At 43.0% G+C, this 19208-nt stretch overlaps 1 protein-coding gene across 1 annotated transcript in view; it reads left to right on the forward strand.

Annotated features, from left to right (window-relative positions):
• The window catches only part of FER (FER tyrosine kinase), a 437414-nt gene that overhangs the window by 345584 nt on the left and 72622 nt on the right, over positions 1-19208 (forward strand). Inside the window, exon 17 of the mRNA XM_019517242.1 lies at positions 3933-4056. Coding sequence (XP_019372787.1) covers positions 3933-4056 — 124 coding nt within the window. The remainder of the gene's footprint in view (positions 1-3932; positions 4057-19208) is intronic.

Below are 19208 nucleotides of genomic sequence, written 5' to 3' on the forward strand. Positions count from 1 at the left end.
AACACGCAAACACAAACATATATCATATATGTAGATTGGTATGTAATCTATATAAAGTATGTGTTTATGTATCATGTTTAAAATGTCAGTATTATGTTTGTGCATATGTATACATAAGAACACCCTCCCCTTGCCCCCCCCCCAGAAGTGTATATATCTATGTGTTTATTGGGTATCTTACTGTAAACAAATAAAATAAAAAGTTATTCATCTGGGGCTTGTCACTGATAAAAGGGCACATATGTGAAATTATTTACCTGTTCTCAACATGTCTACCTGATACGCAAAAGTCAGTCAGAATTTAGAGCGCTAGGACAGTATATTTTTCTGAAGTGCCTGAAGGCAAATGCTAAGGGCAAACAAGAAAAGCATGGGGGGTGGGGACGGGATATCAGACCTTTATTGGAGGTTAAGCAGGTATTTACCTTCTGGGAGTTTTCATTTAGGAACAACCCATTAAGCCTTCACCTCCAGCGTCTTTGTGTCAAAAGAAGCCCAGAACCTTGGCAAAGTGAGGGAAAAGTGTATCAGTTTGCAATTAAGTCCCTAAATCCTCTCACAAGTCCCTAATCCCTCTCACAAACACTCTATCTTACTATTTGAGGACTTCAAGCTAGTAGGCGAGAGAGTCTGCTGTTAATAAGGTCTTTCGCTAATAACCTCTTTACCTCTTATAATGTGAAATAAATAGATATATCCTGCTAAGAAAATCCCAGCTGAAACATTTAGCATATGCTAATGTCTCTTCCATTGCTAAGAGAGATTATGTTTTACTTAAGAGAAAGGATCACTTGAATCAGTTGCATTCTGAATAAAAGCAAACAAAGACTGGAAGGTTCTTCATACAACAGCCTATAAATCTCATGAAAAAACATACTGTATTTACTCAAATATAAGACAAGGTTTTTCATCCCAGTCAGCATGGAAAAAAAAGCTCCTCATCTTACATTTGCGTCCACAAAAACCTCACTAAATACATTATCCACCATTAAACTGCTGCCAAAAGCAACATGTGCTCAGCAATGGAAACCAACTATAAAGCTGATTAAATATAGCCAACTTAAGTGTGACTGTAAAACCCATGGCCCATAATGGGTAAACATATTGATGGGAACCTTTTTAGGAAAAAATGTTGCGTCTCAAGTCAGATCAACCAAATCGCTTCCAAATTTGTGCGAGTCCTTCAAGAACTGTACATGGCCCTGCTATGGGCAAGCATTCTCCACCCCCTTCTGGGGCTTAAGATACTTCCAAATCCTTTGGCAGGCATTCTACATGCAGGCCCAAGCCCAAAGGCTTAGGGTGCAGATGCCCCTGAGTTTCACTTGCCCTCAGCCATATGCTCTCAGGAACAAGCTAGGGAGGAGCCTCCAATTTCCATAAAGTCAGCGTATAGCCAAGATCTTCCCACTAGAAGTGAAAGTGGGAGGCTAACTATGCATTACCTCAGTCAGGTGCTACCCCCTGCCACATTTGTGGTTTTCCCCTGCCATTAGGAAAACCACCTTGGTTGTCATGGTATTTCTCCTGCCATGTCCATATTGGGTAAACATATTGATGGGAACCTACCACAAGGATAGGTTAGTGCAGCTCATCTCAGTAAGATATATGGTAGTCCCCATTGTACTTGGTCCCCCTCAGCAGTGATTTTTTCAAGTAATGGTGACCCACTGCATTGAATACATTTTGAGTTCCTGTTCACTCCCATATCTGACCTGTGCCTGCCTTTCCCATTTCCGATGATTCCTGTTTCTTCACTAGCCTTAAATATCTGGCAAACATCACCTCACGGGGCCCCAAACAGTTCACCCAGAATTGCTCTGTCACCCCGTCTCTCCTGTTTCATACGGTTAGTGTGGCCTTGCTCTCCATGAGTTGGAGCACACTAGGTTGTCCAGCACTTCATCTGCATGTACATTTTTGCAGCATCCCAACACTCAACAAGAACACCGAGTCAGGGAGCTAAATAGCACATGGACCCTTTGCAGGAGTATGTAGAGTATACAGACATACTCTGAAATGAAATGAGGCATTCGAAACATTTCAGTAATGTTCTGGAAAATTTCAGAGTTCCAGAGCCGGGCTTGCAGGGAAACAGCTGTATGCTGCTGCCCTGCCATGTGACTCAGCTCCACAGCGGGGGTCTCTTTGCTGCTGCTTCCCACCCCACACTGCCCCTTGTGATGTGGGGCTGCATGGGGTGGGCAGCAGCAGTAAGGAGACCCCCCTCCCCCCAGCACAGATCTCTGCTTCCCATGGAGTTGAGTCATGTGGCAGGACAGTGCTAGTCCCTGCTACGTGACCTGGCTCCACAGGGAGCAGAGATCTGGGGTAGTGGTGGTGAGGTTGTCCTGGCGTGGATCTGTGAGGAGCCAGATCACGTGGCAGGGCAATGCTGGTCCCTGCTGCACAACCTGGCTCCTCAGGGAGCAGAGATCAAGGGCAGTGCGGGGTGGGCAGTGGCAGTGAGGAGACCCGTAGTGTGGATCTCTGTTCCCTGTGGAGCTAAGTCACACAGCAGAGACCAGCAGGCTTGCTTGCTGCTCTGCGCTGCTTTCCTAGCCCACAACCCAGTATGACAGGGATCAGAGGTCCGCGCAGGGACCTCCTCACTTATAGAGAGGGCAGTGGCCCTCTCCCAGATGAGCCTCCCACAGCTCTGTCTGCTCCCTGCTGAGACCCCAAGCCACACCTGGCTGGGTAGGCGTGTGCAAAGCTTGCCTTGCAGTCCATTCAAAACATTCATAGGAGATTCGGTGGAACCAAATCTCCAAAACAGATTCGTCCAAAATGAAACAGGACAGTGATCCAAAACACCAAAATGAATCGCTGTCCTCCAAAACGGCTGAATCTGAAACTGAATCAAAACACAGCCATTTTGCACAACCCTAGTCTGTGTTATATAAATGTAGGGACAAAAGTACTGCTTAAGGAATACCTGTTCTAAAACTTGCAGCAGTGTCAAAAAAGGCAAATTGCATCAATTGTGGATGAACCAAGTCTATGTGTAATTTTATGCAAATTACAACAGAAATATGTATTTCAAGATCATTGTTTTCAAATTTGCCCTTCACTTCCATATGCTCAGGGAAGGGAGGTTCTGGCAGCAAGGAACAGGGGAAATGGCTGCAGGGGGAGCAAATGAAGGACAAGGGGGCTACCTGACCCCCTCCCTCCCAATTTATTTTCCCTGCTGTAGCAGTGGGAGGAAGACAAATTGAAGGTAAACCTCCAATAATTAGCTTCTACACCTGGAAAATTATAACAAAACTATAAATTTTTCATGTATATAATTATTGCGGGGGGTCTTGTATTCAGGGTCCTCTTATGTTTGAGTAAATACAGTATTGTAATTGCTGACATTGTCTGTCTCAGTGAGTCTCCCTCTAGAAAGGGGTCTTTAATTCAAGTTCTGACACAAACTATAGAAGTCTATTAGAACTTGCATTTCCTCTTGTTTACTTCATTCTAAATCACAAGATCCATTTCTTAAGGATCTTAAATCTGCAAATCACCTTTTGCATATTTACAGTTTTCAATAAACCATAGCAGCTAACATGAAGAACTTAAAGCTGCTTCTTATCTCACCCCGTTAAAATATGCTCTTTTCGTCCATAATTCAGTGTTGTTCAAGTATATATTGAATACAGACGGAGGAAAATTTGATGTACCGTGTAATAAAAATATGGTCTTGATTAAATCTTGTCACGCTTTGTGCAGTTTTCACTTAGGGGCACTTAGATCAGTATTTAGGGTAGCTAAAGGAGACCTCACACTGATGGGAATGTGTTCTATTTTTTTTTATCCTAGACAAATTAGTTGAAAAGTATAACTGATAGTGTAATACTTTTTGTTCAGTGAAGCATTCCTAATGAGAGAGATGTGGGTATCATTGCTGTCATGTCTTATTGTCCATCTGTCTATTTTTCTAGGAGGTGATTTCCTTTCCTTTTTAAGAAAGAAGAAAGATGAGCTAAAAATCAAACAGTTAGTGAAATTTTCATTAGATGCTGCTTCTGGTATGGCATATCTCGAATCTAATAACTGTATACACAGGTAAGGAAAATATTTATTTTCTGTGCTGCTATTCTGCCTACTTAAAGGCCTAGCTAAAACATTAAATATATTAAAATGCTTATGGGAAACTAGAAGAGAGGCTACATTTTTTTAATAACAGTAATTCTGTGTTGTGAAGGCAATAATTACTAGAGTTTCGGGCTTTTCTGTTATTCAGTTGAGTAACGGTAGCTACTGCTTTCAGTTTGCGTATTTCATTGCCAATAAGAATTGCTTTCTGAAAAAGGTTTTAAATTAAGAACTTGGTTTATATGGTGACAAGAGTTCATATCACAATTAAAGAAACTAACTAGCCACTTAGATTCATCTCTTAAATTAATACACATGCATAACCTAAAAAGAATTTGTAGTATGTTTGCATTTTCTGTTTTAGGGGAAACTCACTGATATGTAAAAACATGATAATAGGATAGAATCAGGAATCCTATACATTAGTATATCAACTATTTACTGTTGACAGCTTTCCCCATAGTATTTCAGATAGGCAGCCTTTCACTTTATAGCAATACACTTGATTTTTTTCCAACCCTCTAGAGCTTCCTGTAATCAGTATCTGTAAGGCAATAAAAGATTTGCACCCACTTTTTCATCCTAAATATTTAACTTTCTACCATGGCACATATGACTCACTCCTAGGGGCCAAAACATCAAAAACATTATGATGATTCCTTTATGGGGAAAATTTCAGTTACAAATATGATGAGGCTCTTAAACTGTGATATAAAAATTTTGTAGCTATGTTCTGGGCTGATCAACTAATTTCATACCTATTGCAACTCCACTTAAGTAGAATGGGAATATTTCATGTACTTAGCCAGGCATGAATTTCTTGTGTATCAGATAGGTCAAGTAAAGGATTTATATTTATCTGGTCCAGGGAGGGTTCTACAAGTTCTGAACAGAATTTAGAAAACATTACAATATTTGGTGAGGTTAGGGGAAAGCATTCAGGGAGGTTAGGGGGATGTTAGATTGTGTTAAACATGGCCACACAATCTAAGGTAAGTCAGGATGGGGGAATTGGCAGAGAATTCTAGGGGGACAGTTGGAGTCCATGTCGGGGTGGGGAGATCAGGTGGCCAAGCAGAATCTGCAGGGGGCTTGGAGAGGATCAGGGAGCAAGCAGAGTCCATGGGAAGGATCAGGGGGTTGACAGGGTCCATGAGGAGGTTGGGGAATCGGGGGAGCAAGCAGGTCCCCAGGGAAATTGGGGGAGTGATCCAGGTAGTGGCAGGGTCTGCAGAGGGGTAGGGGGATTGGCAGTCAGAGAGGCTCTACGATTCTGCCAAAGGCCCCTCCCAGCCCTGGACCCCTCCAGCCTCCCCAGTGCCGCTAAATTTCCCCCAGTTCCACAAACTGCCCCCAGGGATGGTTTTATCAGTGTTCACTGGTCCTAGGAGCCTGATGGAAGTAAGTTGGGGTGGCGGGAAGCTGGTGGCTCTGCAGAGAAGTTTGGTGGGATGCGGGGGGCTCTCTCTTCCCTGCCCCCCTCCAGAGCCAGGAGCTATTGTAGCCTCCTGATCCCCACCACCCCCAGATGAACAAGCACCCCCCTAGTGAATTAACTCCCTTGAGCTGTCCACCCCTCCCTTCCCCTAAGTTCTGTCAGCTCCCAGCATTGGCAAATGCTGGTAAAACCAGCTCTGGGAGCAGCTTGCAGAATGGAGGGGTTTGATGGGCTCTGGGGAGAAGGTAGGTGGTCCATGGGTTGTGGGGGTTGTCCGTGTAGGAGCAGGGCAAGGGACCAGGGGCCTAAAAATAGCCAGTCCGTGGTGGCGGGGTAGGAAGAGCTTAGGGCTGGGGCCAGCAATTGTGCTTTTCCAATCCTGGGGCTGCACTAGGAAATGTACAGATTAGATCAGTCTCACAGGATCCAATCTAAGTTAGACTTACTCCAAGGTTAGGTTAACTTGGATCAGGTTGGTCATTTTTAGACCAATTTAAACTTCCTGAATTTTTGTACAGTTCACACTTAGATCAACCTAAGTAGGGATCTAAGCGTAAGATCTGCACCTGGGTGATCTAATTTAGATTGGGTGGTCATTTTTCACATGATCTAACCTTCCCCAGCCTCCTCAAGCCTAACCTGAGGGTTTTTGCTTTTATTACACCAGCTGCATAGTTGGACTGGAGTTAGACAAGCTTTTGAATGCAAAGTATTCTTCATATTTTTCATAGACATTATTTATGTTGTTTTGAGCTTTGCTACATATTCATCTGAGAAAAGTACAAATAAATGAGCTTTCAGATTCTGTACCCAAAACATTATCAATAAGGCTGGTGTACAAACTAACAAAACAGTTTTGTGTTACAAAAGAAACAAAGACCAAAAAGGATTACATGCTAAATGAAGAATGTAAAATGTACAATTTTGAAAATTCTAGCAAAGTATCACAAATAATGTGAAAATAGGATTCAAACCCCAGAATTACAGTTCTGTAATGGTAGAATGGTAGATTCTTTCTGCAATGTTAGAACAGGAGAAAATATTACCACAATATAAATGAGGGGAGAAATACAAACATAAAATGCTTTCAAATGACCTTATAATTTTTTGATATTTAATTTGGTCCCTAACTAGACTGAAAGGTAGATCAAAAATGCCTGTTCAGATTTTCAGCAATTTCTGGAAGAGGAGGTATGGAGATGAGGGAACACCAAAACAAAAAGAAATAATTGAATATTTGGAGTATATTTGATGTATTGGAATCTGTAGCATTTGTTTAGTCTTGTTGTTGTAATTAGTGGGAACAAAAAGAGCATGCAAAGTTTTCATTACATAAAAATATGACAGCTGCAGATATAAGTATGGTTTCCTTTTGGAGAACAACTCAGTGCTTTTCTTCAAACTCTGGAAGAAAAATTCCTCAGTTCTTCAGCTTAATTGGAGGTACTGCTGTGTTCACTGAACACTTGAGGTTGGCCCTTCTCTATCTGTAAAGGAGACTCTGGACTTTTATAACAATGGGTGGCCCTTCTCTATCTGTAAAGGAGACTCTGGACTTTTATAACAATCATAATGTAAACTGGAAATAGTATTTTTGCAGTAATTTCACCTCAAGAAATTTCTAAAGCTCAGTTATCTTCCAAAAATTTCAGCCAAATTGTTTTATGGTTGATTTTGGTTGGTCTTAATATGAAGACTTGCAACATATAGTAAGTTTATCTTGGGTTTTTGTTTTTCCTGTGGGGGGAGGGAAGGGTTATTGGGTTTTTTTTCCATCTTATATTTTTAGTGAGTTTTTTGAAAGGTATAAAATGTATATTTTGATATAAGATATACATTATATGTAGAAAAAATGCCCAATTGTTTGAGATGGTACAAAGATTCTAATTGCTGTGCTTGAGAGAAGAGTATATTAATCAAGGATGGCAAAGTTGAAAATGAGTTAAGTAGTTCTTTTCAACACTTTAACGTATTGCATAACTCACATTTTGTTGATGCCATAGACTCGTCAGACCTTGCACTATTTATAGTTTCCCTTTGCTTTTTCCACTTGAGTAACTATGGAAACAATGATTTGTTAGCATTAGTGGAGCTTTATAATATTCACAAGTTCAAAATAAAGGCAATTTAGACAATAATTAGGGTAGTTTGTGAAATGTAGGAATCTGTCCTGCTTATAACCAAATACAGCAGGTGGTATACTTAAGAGGGTTAATGCATGCACTTCCTATTTTTTATTGCTCCCTTTTTAACCTTAAGAATTCCTGTAATGATGATTGACCGTGACAAAGGCAATGTTTGATAAAAGAAAATAGTGTCTTGTTGAAGAAAATAACTAGTTTTAAAATTTAATCAAGCATCTAAATTAGATATTCAGCAATAATACATAATGTTATTAAACATGTAGGTTAGTATATCAAAATATCTATTTTAGTTATCATTGTAGTTGAATGATACTTTATGCCGGGGCTGTCTTATTTCTGAGTGGCCAGGAGCTGCAGGCCCCTTGGGCCCCATGCCATGTAGTAGGTGCCCCACCTCTCTGTATCAGTGCTGCTATGCCCTGCACATCATAATCCCACATGGGCTTCTCCGTTCTTTACCGCACCATGTGGTGGGCCTCCTCTCATTGTACCATGCCGTGCTCCCCAGATCCCCTGAGCTCCCTTGGCCTTCTGGGCCATCCTGTCCTGAGACTTCAGTGCTGGCAGCAGCAGCAAAAGAGCAGTGCGGGTTCGGGAGGAGCAACACCCAGACCAGGAGCCGAGGAGCCTCCTCAGGGACTGGTTGCCAGCTGGACAGCTCTGCTTTATGCTATACCTTCTGAGTTCTTTGAGATTTTGGTAATTAAATGGTAGCATATAATATACATTTATAAAGTCTTTAGGTAATTAGTTGTGGATGAGTCCTAAAATAGCTATGTTTAATGGTTTTAATGTAGGTTTATATTATGTACCTCCTGTTTTTCTCCATGTTAAAGTAGCTGATTATGGCTTACTCTGATTGAAAGTCAGCTAATCAGAATTTTGTACCAAAGATTAAGTGATTAAATGTCATTCAGATATAGGGTGGTTTAGTAGTATGTTGTTGTATTGAAAGCTGTAGAGCAATCTCTAGTTGAGCTGCGGTTACAGTGAAATGATTTGCAACACTATTTGTGAGGGTACATCATAACACTGAATGAACATGTGCATATATGTATAAATATATGCGTCCACCCTTGCCAGCTGTCAGCTCTCTAGACATGTAGACGGTGATTCCCAGGGCTCCCTTTCTTACGATTCTCTGGAACACAGGGGATGCAGTAATGTTCTTATATAGGTTGTGCAAGGATTGTGGATGTACACATTCTTATGAAATGGGGAAATAAGGCGGGTTTAATTTTTGACTAGCTAAATGAGAAGGGAGTTGTGCTTAATGACTTCCTGAAGTGTCTTCCAACACGACTATTCTATGGGTGCGTCTACATGAGAAGAGACACTTTACTGCACATTAGACTAATTAACGCACAGTAAAGCATCACCGTCTATATGTGTATTGCAATTACTACACATTAAATTCATTGAATGCACCGTTTGCTAGTACCAATACTTATGGGTACTAGAAAAATAGTGCATTAACTAACGCACAGTAGTACACATAGATGCTGAACAGGAGCAAATTGTAAATTGCTTCTAGTCATCCCAGGCAGCAGGGGGCCACAACTGCTGCCTGACTAAGCCCCCAAGCTCCAGAGGGCAGGGGGCGCTATCGTGTCTCCAAGGGCCACTCCCTTCCAGCTGTGAGAAGAGCAGGGCTGGGCTTGAGCCTCAGGAGACCAGCCGTAATCTCCCTGCAGCTGGGAGGGGGTGGCTCCCAGAGCCAGGACAGCTCCCTCTGCCCCCCAGGGTTCAGGGCCAGCCCCAGTCTCTCTGTGGCTGGGAGGGAGCTGGCCCTGGAGCTCTCCCTCACTGTTGCATGGGGGCAGAGCAGGGCAGGAGCAGCCCCAGGCTGAGTTGCTCCTGTCAGGCGCAATTTGCTCCCAATGCAGGCACATCTGTAGATGTGCGCCATGAAATGCTTTAATGAGCCTGAATTTTCTGTGCAGAAAATTCAGGCATAGTAATTGCACGTGTAAACATGCCCTATGATAACTTGATGTTGAAGAGATTTCTATGATGATGGAACAACTACATTAAATGAAACAATGGGCTTTAGTATTATGAACAATAACAAACAGTTGAGAAAATACCTAGATTTGAAAATGAATCTTCCATGTTAAGAAAATATTTATTAAAAAATAGGGAAAATAATTAACTGGAGATAAAAACTGACTTGGCAACAGAATATTTTAAAATACTATGTCAGCAACCCCCAGCACGCTTGCCGAGCATGGCACCTGAGACCATTTTGCTCGGCATGCCACAGCCAGCCTCAGCTCTGGGTAGCAGCTGCGAGTGACGGAGCCCGAGCTGCTCCCAGCAGGGCTTGCAGCATCCCAGCTGCCTGTTGTGAGCAGCCTGGGCTTTGTGGCTGGCAGCAGCTACCCAGAGCCAGGGCTGGCTGCAGCCAGGAGGCTCCAAACAGCTGCGCCAGGCTCTGGAGCCCAGGCATCACTCTGTACCGGCACGTGCACCCGCGCATCAGAGCAAGCAGTGGGGGAGGGGATAAGTGCCTGAGGCAGCGCAACCTCAGTCCCTCTCTGGCTCCCAGCACAATGCTGGTGACTGGGCTTCGGAGCCCAGCACAGCTGTTTGTAGCCAGCCTGGGCTCTTGCCAGCTGCAGCAAGCAGGTGCAGCTGCGCCAGGCTCCACAGCTCCGGCATCAGGTCCATGCTGGCGGCGACTGCACAGGCACCTCAGGGCAGGCTGCACTGTGCTGGGAGCAGAGAAGAGACTGGGGCTGTGCTACCTCAGGCCCCTCCCCCACCACCTGCTGCAACACGCTGGTGCATGCACTGGTACAGAGCTGATGCCTGGGCTCCGGAGCCTGGCGCAGCTGTTTGGAGACTCCCAGCTGCAGCCAGCCCTGGCTCTGGGTAGCTGCTGCCAGCCACAGAGCCCGTGCTGGGAGGCACAGGGCAGCAGGGCTGAGGGACAGCAGGGCTGGGGGGCAGGGGCTTTGGGTGGGGGCAAGGGGCACACACAGGACATCCTGCCCTCATTTTGTTTTTCTTGCATGCCAGCACTCCGGCACCTTCCAAGGTAGGCATTGTGGGGGTTTTCAGCACTCCGACCAAAAAACGTTGCCTACCCCTGATGTAGACTTTAGCCATGTAAGATAAAAATATCAGGTCCTAAATAATGTATCATTAGAAATTGTTTATTTTATGTAGGTTGCCAAAAATAAAAGGAAAATTTTCTTTTCCCATACTGTACTTTTTCTGCATTATTGTTTTTCTCTGTTTATGATGCTAAGGATCTGTTCAAAGTTACAATGTACATTTTAAGTTACTTATTTTTCCATTATTTAAGAGTGCATGCATTTGACTTGCCTTTATCAAGAAACTGAAGGTTACTCAACATCTGATTCTACTCCCATGTATCAAGCTACTTTTTAGTAGTAGCTTTATTACCTTGGTTTGGAATTTGGCCTCTGGTATCTTACATTTAAAATCAAAGTCAACCTGTCATCTTGTTTTAAACTCACTCCTTGAGTCTCACTTTTGCTGAGACTTTCAGCAGTTGGGCCAAGGTAGCAGCAGTGTTGTCCATTGTTTCACATGTTCATATTATGCTCCAGTGTCTCTTGAGGTAGGTGTATGTAAGTACTTCAACTATAGTAGGTTGAAAGTGATTAATGCTTCATCTCAGTATGTGAAGATCTTTTAATCCATGTTCTCATCTAAATTCCAAAGATACTAGTTCTTTAATCTGGTACTAGAACTAAAGATAGAACAGAAGTCAGTGGCTTGAAATATAAAAAACATTTTTGCATGAAGAGCTGTTGTTAAATTAAAATATGAATAGTGGTTGCATGAATACAGCAGTGCACAGCCACTGAATATCCATTTAATTAAATTGAGCTTGAAGAATTGTTTCTTGCTTTTTAGTTTTTACCACATGCTATTGTTTAGATTTTTCCATTTTATCTGTTAATTAGAAACACAAGATTAGCATAGAGATGTGATAATCTCAGTTGGTTGGATAAGCATTTCTGACTGATTTTCTTTTCCAATATTTGATTGCATTTGTTGAATACATTTAGCTGTAATTTTATTTTTAGCTTCCAAACCAGTCTTGCTGCAGTACAAGAGAGAAGTGCCAGTATATGGTTCAGAGAATTTGCTTCTGTTGTATGTATTTTTGTGCCATCTCCTTCTCCACTTCCTCTACTCCTTTTCTTCGAGTGATGGATAACAGGAGCTATGATTAGTAGAACTTGACTTGAAATTTAATTTATCTAACATTGATTTAAACTGATATCCTTTGGATTTCTTCCTTCTTGCCCATCACTGATGGTGTAGTATAACCTTTATCTATTTTGAACTTAGAAAAGTATATATCTATCTGAAATTTGTGTACCAATTATTGCTACAAACAATACATAATAGGACTACATCAAAAAGTTTTCTGTCTCTCTCTTTTACATTGTTTATTTGACAGAATTTTGTCAGTGTTGATTTCAGTGTTCTGTCTGATAAATTGGCTTCTCCCTTGACCTTTACCAACAGCATAGGAATAGAAATATTTTAAAGGAATTTTAAAAGCTTTAAGATCTCACTGATCAAGTATGTGGATAACACCAAGTTATGGGGGAGCATGGTGATGCTTGAAGATAGGCTGCAGATACAGGCAGACCTAGACAGGCTAGCAAGTTGGGCAGATTGGAACTAGATGAGGTGCAACATTGAGACGTGCAAAGTTCTCCATCTCAGGATGAACAATTCCCAATATACTTACAGGCTTAGTGGAACCTACCTGACTAGCACTGAAAGGGACTTAGGAATAGTAATAGACGATAGTATGAACAGGAACTGCTAGTGCGATGCTGTAGCCAGCAGGGCAGACAACACTCTGACATGAATCAACCGATGAATCTCATGCAAAACCAAGGAAGTGATTCTTCCACTTTACTCAGCATTAGTGAGACTGCAGCTGGAGTACTGTGTCCAGTTCTGGGCGCCGCACTTCAACAAGTGGAAAAGCTTGGGAGAGCCCAGAAAAGAGCCACCCGTATGATCAGAGACTTGCAAGGCAAGCCATATGAGGAAAGGCTGAGGGACTTGGGCCTCTTCAGAAACCTGAGAGGGGGCTTGGTAGCAGCTTAGCACTACATCAGGGGAATACATTAAAAGCTCGGTGAACATCTCTTCACCAAGGCATCCTTGGGGAAAACCTGGAGTAATGACCACAAACTCCTGGAAGACCATTTTAGGTGCAACACTAGGAAAAACTTCTTCACAGTCAGGGTGTCCAGACTGTGCAATAAGTTTCCTCCAGAGGTGGTGCAATCACCTACCCTGAAAATCTTCAAGAGGGAACTGGACAGTCATCTTGCTGGGGTCACCTGACCCCAGTTGTCTTTTCTGCCTAGTGCAGGGGGACTAGACCTGATGATCTTGTGAGGTCCCTTCAAGCCCTTACAATCTATGAATCTATGTTGTATTTGGAGTGTGCTGTGTCAGAAACTAGCATTTTTTAAAAATTAATCCAGATAGCAGTGTGCCTTAAAATTATCGTATAAACCTTGAACTGTGCATCTATGATATTTAGTATAAAATGTGTGTCAAACCCAGGTTATCACTGGGGGCTCTTTTGGGCTTTAAGTGTAAATACCATGTGTGTAAATGCTATCCTTTCAGCTTATACAAAAGGTGAGATTACCCATTAAAGTTATCAAATACTACTTCTAAGAAATGTCAGTCTGTGTTCAATTTAACACATGCTAGTGATCAGTCACATGTTTGAGGTTAATACCTAATGTCCACTGCTCAGACCTGCCACTAGAGGGCTAGTGAACAGGCATGTGGCCAGGGGCTGCAAGTCTACTCCATGTCAGTCCAGTTCATCAGCTCCCTAGCCAGAGTATAGGCTGAGTACAAAGGGGGTAAAGGGTGCTTGAATTGCCTACCAAGTCACCCCTCTGCCCTCCATGCACCCTTTCCCAATTGGCCCCTGTACCTCAAATCACTCCCCCACCTCCAGATCTCTGCTCTGCCACTCCAGTCATCCTGAGAGCAGCAGTAGCAGTGGGATGGGAATGAGGATTTCCCCCTCTCTGCCTGCTCCCAGGATCCCTACAGTCCACACCACCCCCATGCACCTGCATCCAGCCCCCACTGGGACTTGCAGCATTCCAGCAGCTCCTTACCCCCTTCTTCTTGCTCCTCCTTCATTTGCAGGTTCAGCAGGGCTGAATTTGAGCAAAAAGGATTGGGTGGGCTTCAGAGACCCCAGGAGCAGGCAGGGTGGGGGAACCCCTCCCCCCACTGGTGTCTCTACTGCTCTTGGGCTGATCAGGGCAGCAGGGCAGTGATCTGGGGGTGGAGAGGCTGGTGGGGGGCCAAGAGGGCAATAGGAGTGCCAGGGGACCACTCTGAGGGCAGAGGGGATGATTTGGAGGTTGGGGGATGAGTTTGTAGGGCAGATAGGCAGCAGCCTAGCAGCTCTCCACCCACCTGTTCCTCCTTACCCCTCCCTAGGGGGGCAGCAAATTGTTTTTTTTATCTCAGGTGAACACCCAGAAGTTAACCTAGTCAAGCTGGGTAGCCCAGCTCAAAGACAGCTGTCACCCAAAGTGGTGCAACTGTAAAATGCCTAGAGGGCATCTGGAATCAGAACTTGTGGCAGAGGTGATATCTTTTATTAGACCAACTAGGTTTTTGCAAAAAATGTCTTTATTTGCAAGCCTTCAGTCATGCTCACCCTATCTCAGGCATAGGAGAATGCAAAGACTTTAAAATTTCTCCTATGTGGAAATGAAAATTCATGTTTCACATGAGAGCTGAATGTGTTGTAAAATCTCCTGGTTGGAATAGTTCATTTTGTGCAAATTAGGCTCAGATACAAGTTGGAACAGTCTTTTTACCTCGAAGTTGTCTGGTGGCAAGCAGGATATAGAATTGTGTTTCCTTCTAGTTATGATGTTTCATATTTCACAGAAGAGTGGGAATATGGAATGCTCTCATGGGCAGGAATTTCTTTCATGTTAAGGTGCCTCTGAGCGCTGTGAGAATGTAAATTAACTGGAACAACAGGCAGGAGCAGGGTGTCAGCTTTCAGGTTTCCAGGTGGTAAATTTTACTTCCTTCTTGTAAAATTATGGTGTTTTCATTTTAAAAACTGACTAAAATTCAATATTTGCCATGTTTCAGATACATAGGTTGTAGCTGTATGGCAGAGGTGATATCTTTTATTAAACCAACTAGATGAACTCGAGGGCACTTAGAATTTGTTAATGAGCCTTAATGTGTGATTATTCAAGTTTTAAGTGCTCTTAACATGGTCTAATTGTAATGTTTAATCTCACCCAAACAGTTGTCCACACTCTAAAGTTCAAAATGCCTGATCTAAGGCCACTGTATGAAACTCTGACCTCTTAGAAATCAACAACAAAACTCCTATTGATTTCAGAGGAACTTGGATTTTCCTACATAGTGTGTGAGCATATGTGAGTTATGTTTTAAGACAACATAACTAAAAAATAAACATATGTATTTGTTTTGCATTAATTAATTTAAAATGCTGACCTCCCTTTGGCCTTTTTTTCTTCTGCTTGCTTCCCCCTCCGTTACCTGTTTTACCTTTTGTCTTTCTAATTTCTATCTGTTTACACTTTCACTGACATCCTGTTACACTTTTAGCTTCTCTTATTCCTTGGAGTCTCAGACCAGCAGCAATTCCTTATGCCTGAAGAAAGGTGACTGTGCCCAAAAGCTTGCCTAAAACTTTTTTTCCAGCTACTCAGTTGGTCTAATAAAACAACCTTGCCTGCCAACCTCCCCCCCTTTATTGTGTGTGTACATGATATTGACATCCAGCAAGGAAGTTTCCTAGGGCCTTTGTACATGCCACAAAATGTATCTTTAATGTGGCTTAAATGCCCTTTTCCACCGCTTTAATGGTGTGACTGTTTACACTGTCAGCTGTGTAATGTGCTTTAATGATGTGGCTGTGTACACTGTCAGCGGCACATTGCTCATTAAATGACTTTGGGACGCAGCAAAATAAAATATGTCTGAGGTGTTTTAGTTTGCTGCCTTAGAGCTGCAGAGGGAACCACCGGGCCCCATGCAGCTCAGGGCCTGTGCAGGCAGCCCATGCAGGCAGACTCCACTGAAGGAAAAATAAAAAAGCGGTGAGCTTTATTTTTTTTTTCTTCCCTGGAGCCTGCCTGCCTGCTTGAGCTGTGCAGGGGCCTGGTGCTTCCCTCCATGGCTGTGAGGGGGCCAGTGCTTTCCTCCATGGCTGTGGGGGGCTCGTGCTTCCCTCTGTGGTTGCAATGCCCCCTGGGACCACCATGGCCAGGTGCCTGCGGTCAGGTGCTACCTGGGGGGTGTCACCACTGCTGCGGAAGGAAGCACTGCCCCTCCCCTCCCCAAAGCTCAAGGACCAGTTGGCCCAGGAAACTTGCCCTCCCTCCCCCCACCACTGGAGAGGCAAGTAAGGATCAGGCCCAACTTTTGTATACACACCACGGGTTTATTTCACCATAAATTGAAGCAGTGTTTTTAAAAACTCACCACTTCAATTTAGGGAGAAGTAAACTGAAGTTAAACCCCTGTTGCCCTAGTGTGGTAAAAGGCAAGTCAGACAAGATTAAGGGAAAAGTAGCAACACTGAGACAAAGAAGCACCACTTCTGAAATCAGAGGACAGGTTAAACTAACCCTTAAAAGTATAATTTGCAAGATTGATACTCATGTAACATGAAACTGAATGACAGTTGACATATTTTGAATATTTTTGGCTTACTTAACGTTCCAGAAAAATAAGGGGGTCAGAAGTTTGCCTTAGGTTTGTTTTAGAGACTTAAGTCCACAGTTGTGATCTAAAAATTGCCATTCAATAGCCATCAAAGCTTAGAAGTAGCAGAACTCACTGGGCTACTCCCTTTTTGAGCTGAAAGTTCAGCAGGTGCTTGGAGTCTATTTTTTGTGCATATCTAGAACTGACTAGGCAAGTGTATGTTTCCCTTTTAAGCCCAACTGGCATCCAGGATTGAGGTAAAGCAGTACCAAAGTCCCCCAACTCAGATTCAAAGCATACTTAACTTGTATCTACTGTATAAGACCCTCACAAAATGTAGTGTTACTTATTTTTCAAGTGAGACCAGGAGAGGAGTCACCTTTTGTGTGATAGCTTAATGATTATAACACTCCTCCGATTGAAGGCATACAAATTAACACCTCCCATGTTCTCAGAGAGTGTCATGATCATCGGGCTATAGGTTATGCCAAGTTGGCTGACACAGTCTCCATCTCTCTTCTTGAAGCTGTGCCACTGTGCAGAAAGTAATACAAGATTCATGGGAGGAAACCTAACTCTTAACTTAATAGTTAGGACACTCAGCTATGTAAGGTTGAGAGCTGGGTTGCTCTCAAGATATCTCTGTATTTCTCAAGTGATTTTTTTGTTGTGAAATGTATTAACAGTCCCGGGAGCAGGTTCTTATAGGCTCCCAGTAGGCTATTATATTAAAGGTAGGAACCCCTATCACCCTGGCCATCACTTCTACTTCACTTCTGCTACCTCCTTCAGAAACCCCATTTTAAAAGAAGAGAGTCCTACTCAGTTCTTTGTAAGAGCACGTAGCTGTGTTCATTGGAAGCATGTCAGGAACCCTGGTTTACAGCCTGAATTCCAGAGGGGGTGGGATTTAGACTTCCCTTGTGTTAGTGTTTCATTTTAGCTAGCCTAGGTTAGTCTCTGAGCTCTAGAATCCAGTCTGGGGGACACATGCCAAATTTGTAGGTATATAAATCTGTAATTAGAGTTAGCCCATAACCTTTTCCAGTTTTTCTGCTGGAGGCAACTATGAAAAGTAAATTAGTTTACTTAGTTACTTAGTTTAAAGAATTTAAACTGCTTTTGCTGGTTTCTTAAATAAGATTTTGGCTTTGTTTATATGCTGTTCTCCATTTTTAGCACTCTGGACACTGGGCATGTCTACACATGCTTTTACACATGTCCAAATGTAATGGGCATTAAGGCAGTTTTGGCATGCGTCTAGATGTGCATGCGCTAAGGCACATTAATGTGGTGTACGGACTACCTTGGGACCAAAGTTAGTCCCAAATCAGTCAACATACATAACATTAATGCACCTTAGCAAATCTACATGCATGTTAAGGCGCTTTAGCTATTCATGCCTAAATTTGATACCTGCAAAAGCGAATAGCCTAAAATAGCCATTTTGAAGGCACATTAAGGGCATGAATGTGTAGACCCGTGCCCTTAATGCACCTTAAAAATGGCTAATGCACCTTAAATTGGCACTTGTAAACGCGCCCTATGATTTGCAAAAATTCCCAGGAAAATCTATGGGGACTCTTATTTCTGTTAGAAAAGAAAAGAAAGCATTGCACTCTTTTGACCCTGGAATGAATATCAGTCTTAGGGCCTCATTTATTTAGAACTTTTTATTTTTTGTTTCTTCATTTGGAGATGTATTACTTCCATTAACTTATACATATCTATTTAGAAATTTTTTCTCTTTCTTTGCTTTTCGTACTTCAGTATACAGTTCAACTGCTGACTAGCTTCTTCCAGCAGGTTCAAATCTATTTATGTAAAATTTTGAGTTTGCATAATTCTTTTCTTGTGGCCTCTTACTTCATGGATAGAAAATATTTTAACAGTTTACTGAAGCAAATAGTTCTGTCCTGTTGGTTTATACCAGCTGATCTTATATCAGTGCCCGAAAGCCCCCCTGGCTCACCAAGGGCATCCAGGAATGCCTGATTGCCAAAAAGGCAGCGTACAACCGGTGGAAGGGGGGTGCTATCTCCAAAGAGGAGTATACCTCCTCTGCTTGGGCCTGTAGGGGTGCTGTCAGGAAAGCTAAAGTGGACATAGAGCTAGGACTAGCGTTCAAGATCAAAGATAATAAAAAGTCCTTTTTCAAATATATAGGGAGGATGAAGAAGGCACCAGGAAATGTGGGGCCCCTGCAAGATTTTTTGGGCAATCTTGTGGTTGCGCCAGAGGAGAAAGCAGACCTCTTTAACCAATTCTTCACCTCTGTTTTTTTGTGCAAGGACCGGGACTTCCCCACCGTGATGCAAGACGGACTCAAGGGGAATGCCTCCAGACCTCAGGTTGGGGAGGACTGGGTTAGAGAACTTTTGGAGGGGCTGGACGTGTTCAGATCAGCAGGTCCAGATGCTTTCCACCCCAGGGTGTTGAGGGAGCTAGCAGGAGTTATTGCAGGACCTTTGGCACAGCTTTACGAGCGCACATGGTGATGATTGGAAGATAGCCAACGTGGTCCCCATCTATAAAAAAGGGAGGGAGGACCCGGGCAACTATAGGCCCGTCAGTCTTACCTCAATCCTAGGGAAACTCTTTGAGAAGATCATCAAGGAGCACATCTGCGATGGGCCGGCTTCAGGGATAATGCTCAAAAGCAACCAGCACAGTTTCATTAGGGACAGGTCATGTCAGACCAACCTGATTGCCTTTTATGATCAGGTCACAAAGGCAATGGATGCAGGTGTCGCTGTGGACGTAGTCTTTCTAGACTTCAGCAAGGCCTTCGACAC

The sequence above is a fragment of the Gavialis gangeticus genome, unplaced genomic scaffold, assembly GCF_001723915.1.
Source record: "Gavialis gangeticus isolate Ggan-Ray unplaced genomic scaffold, GavGan_comp1, whole genome shotgun sequence".
Classification (NCBI taxonomy): domain Eukaryota; kingdom Metazoa; phylum Chordata; order Crocodylia; family Gavialidae; genus Gavialis; species Gavialis gangeticus.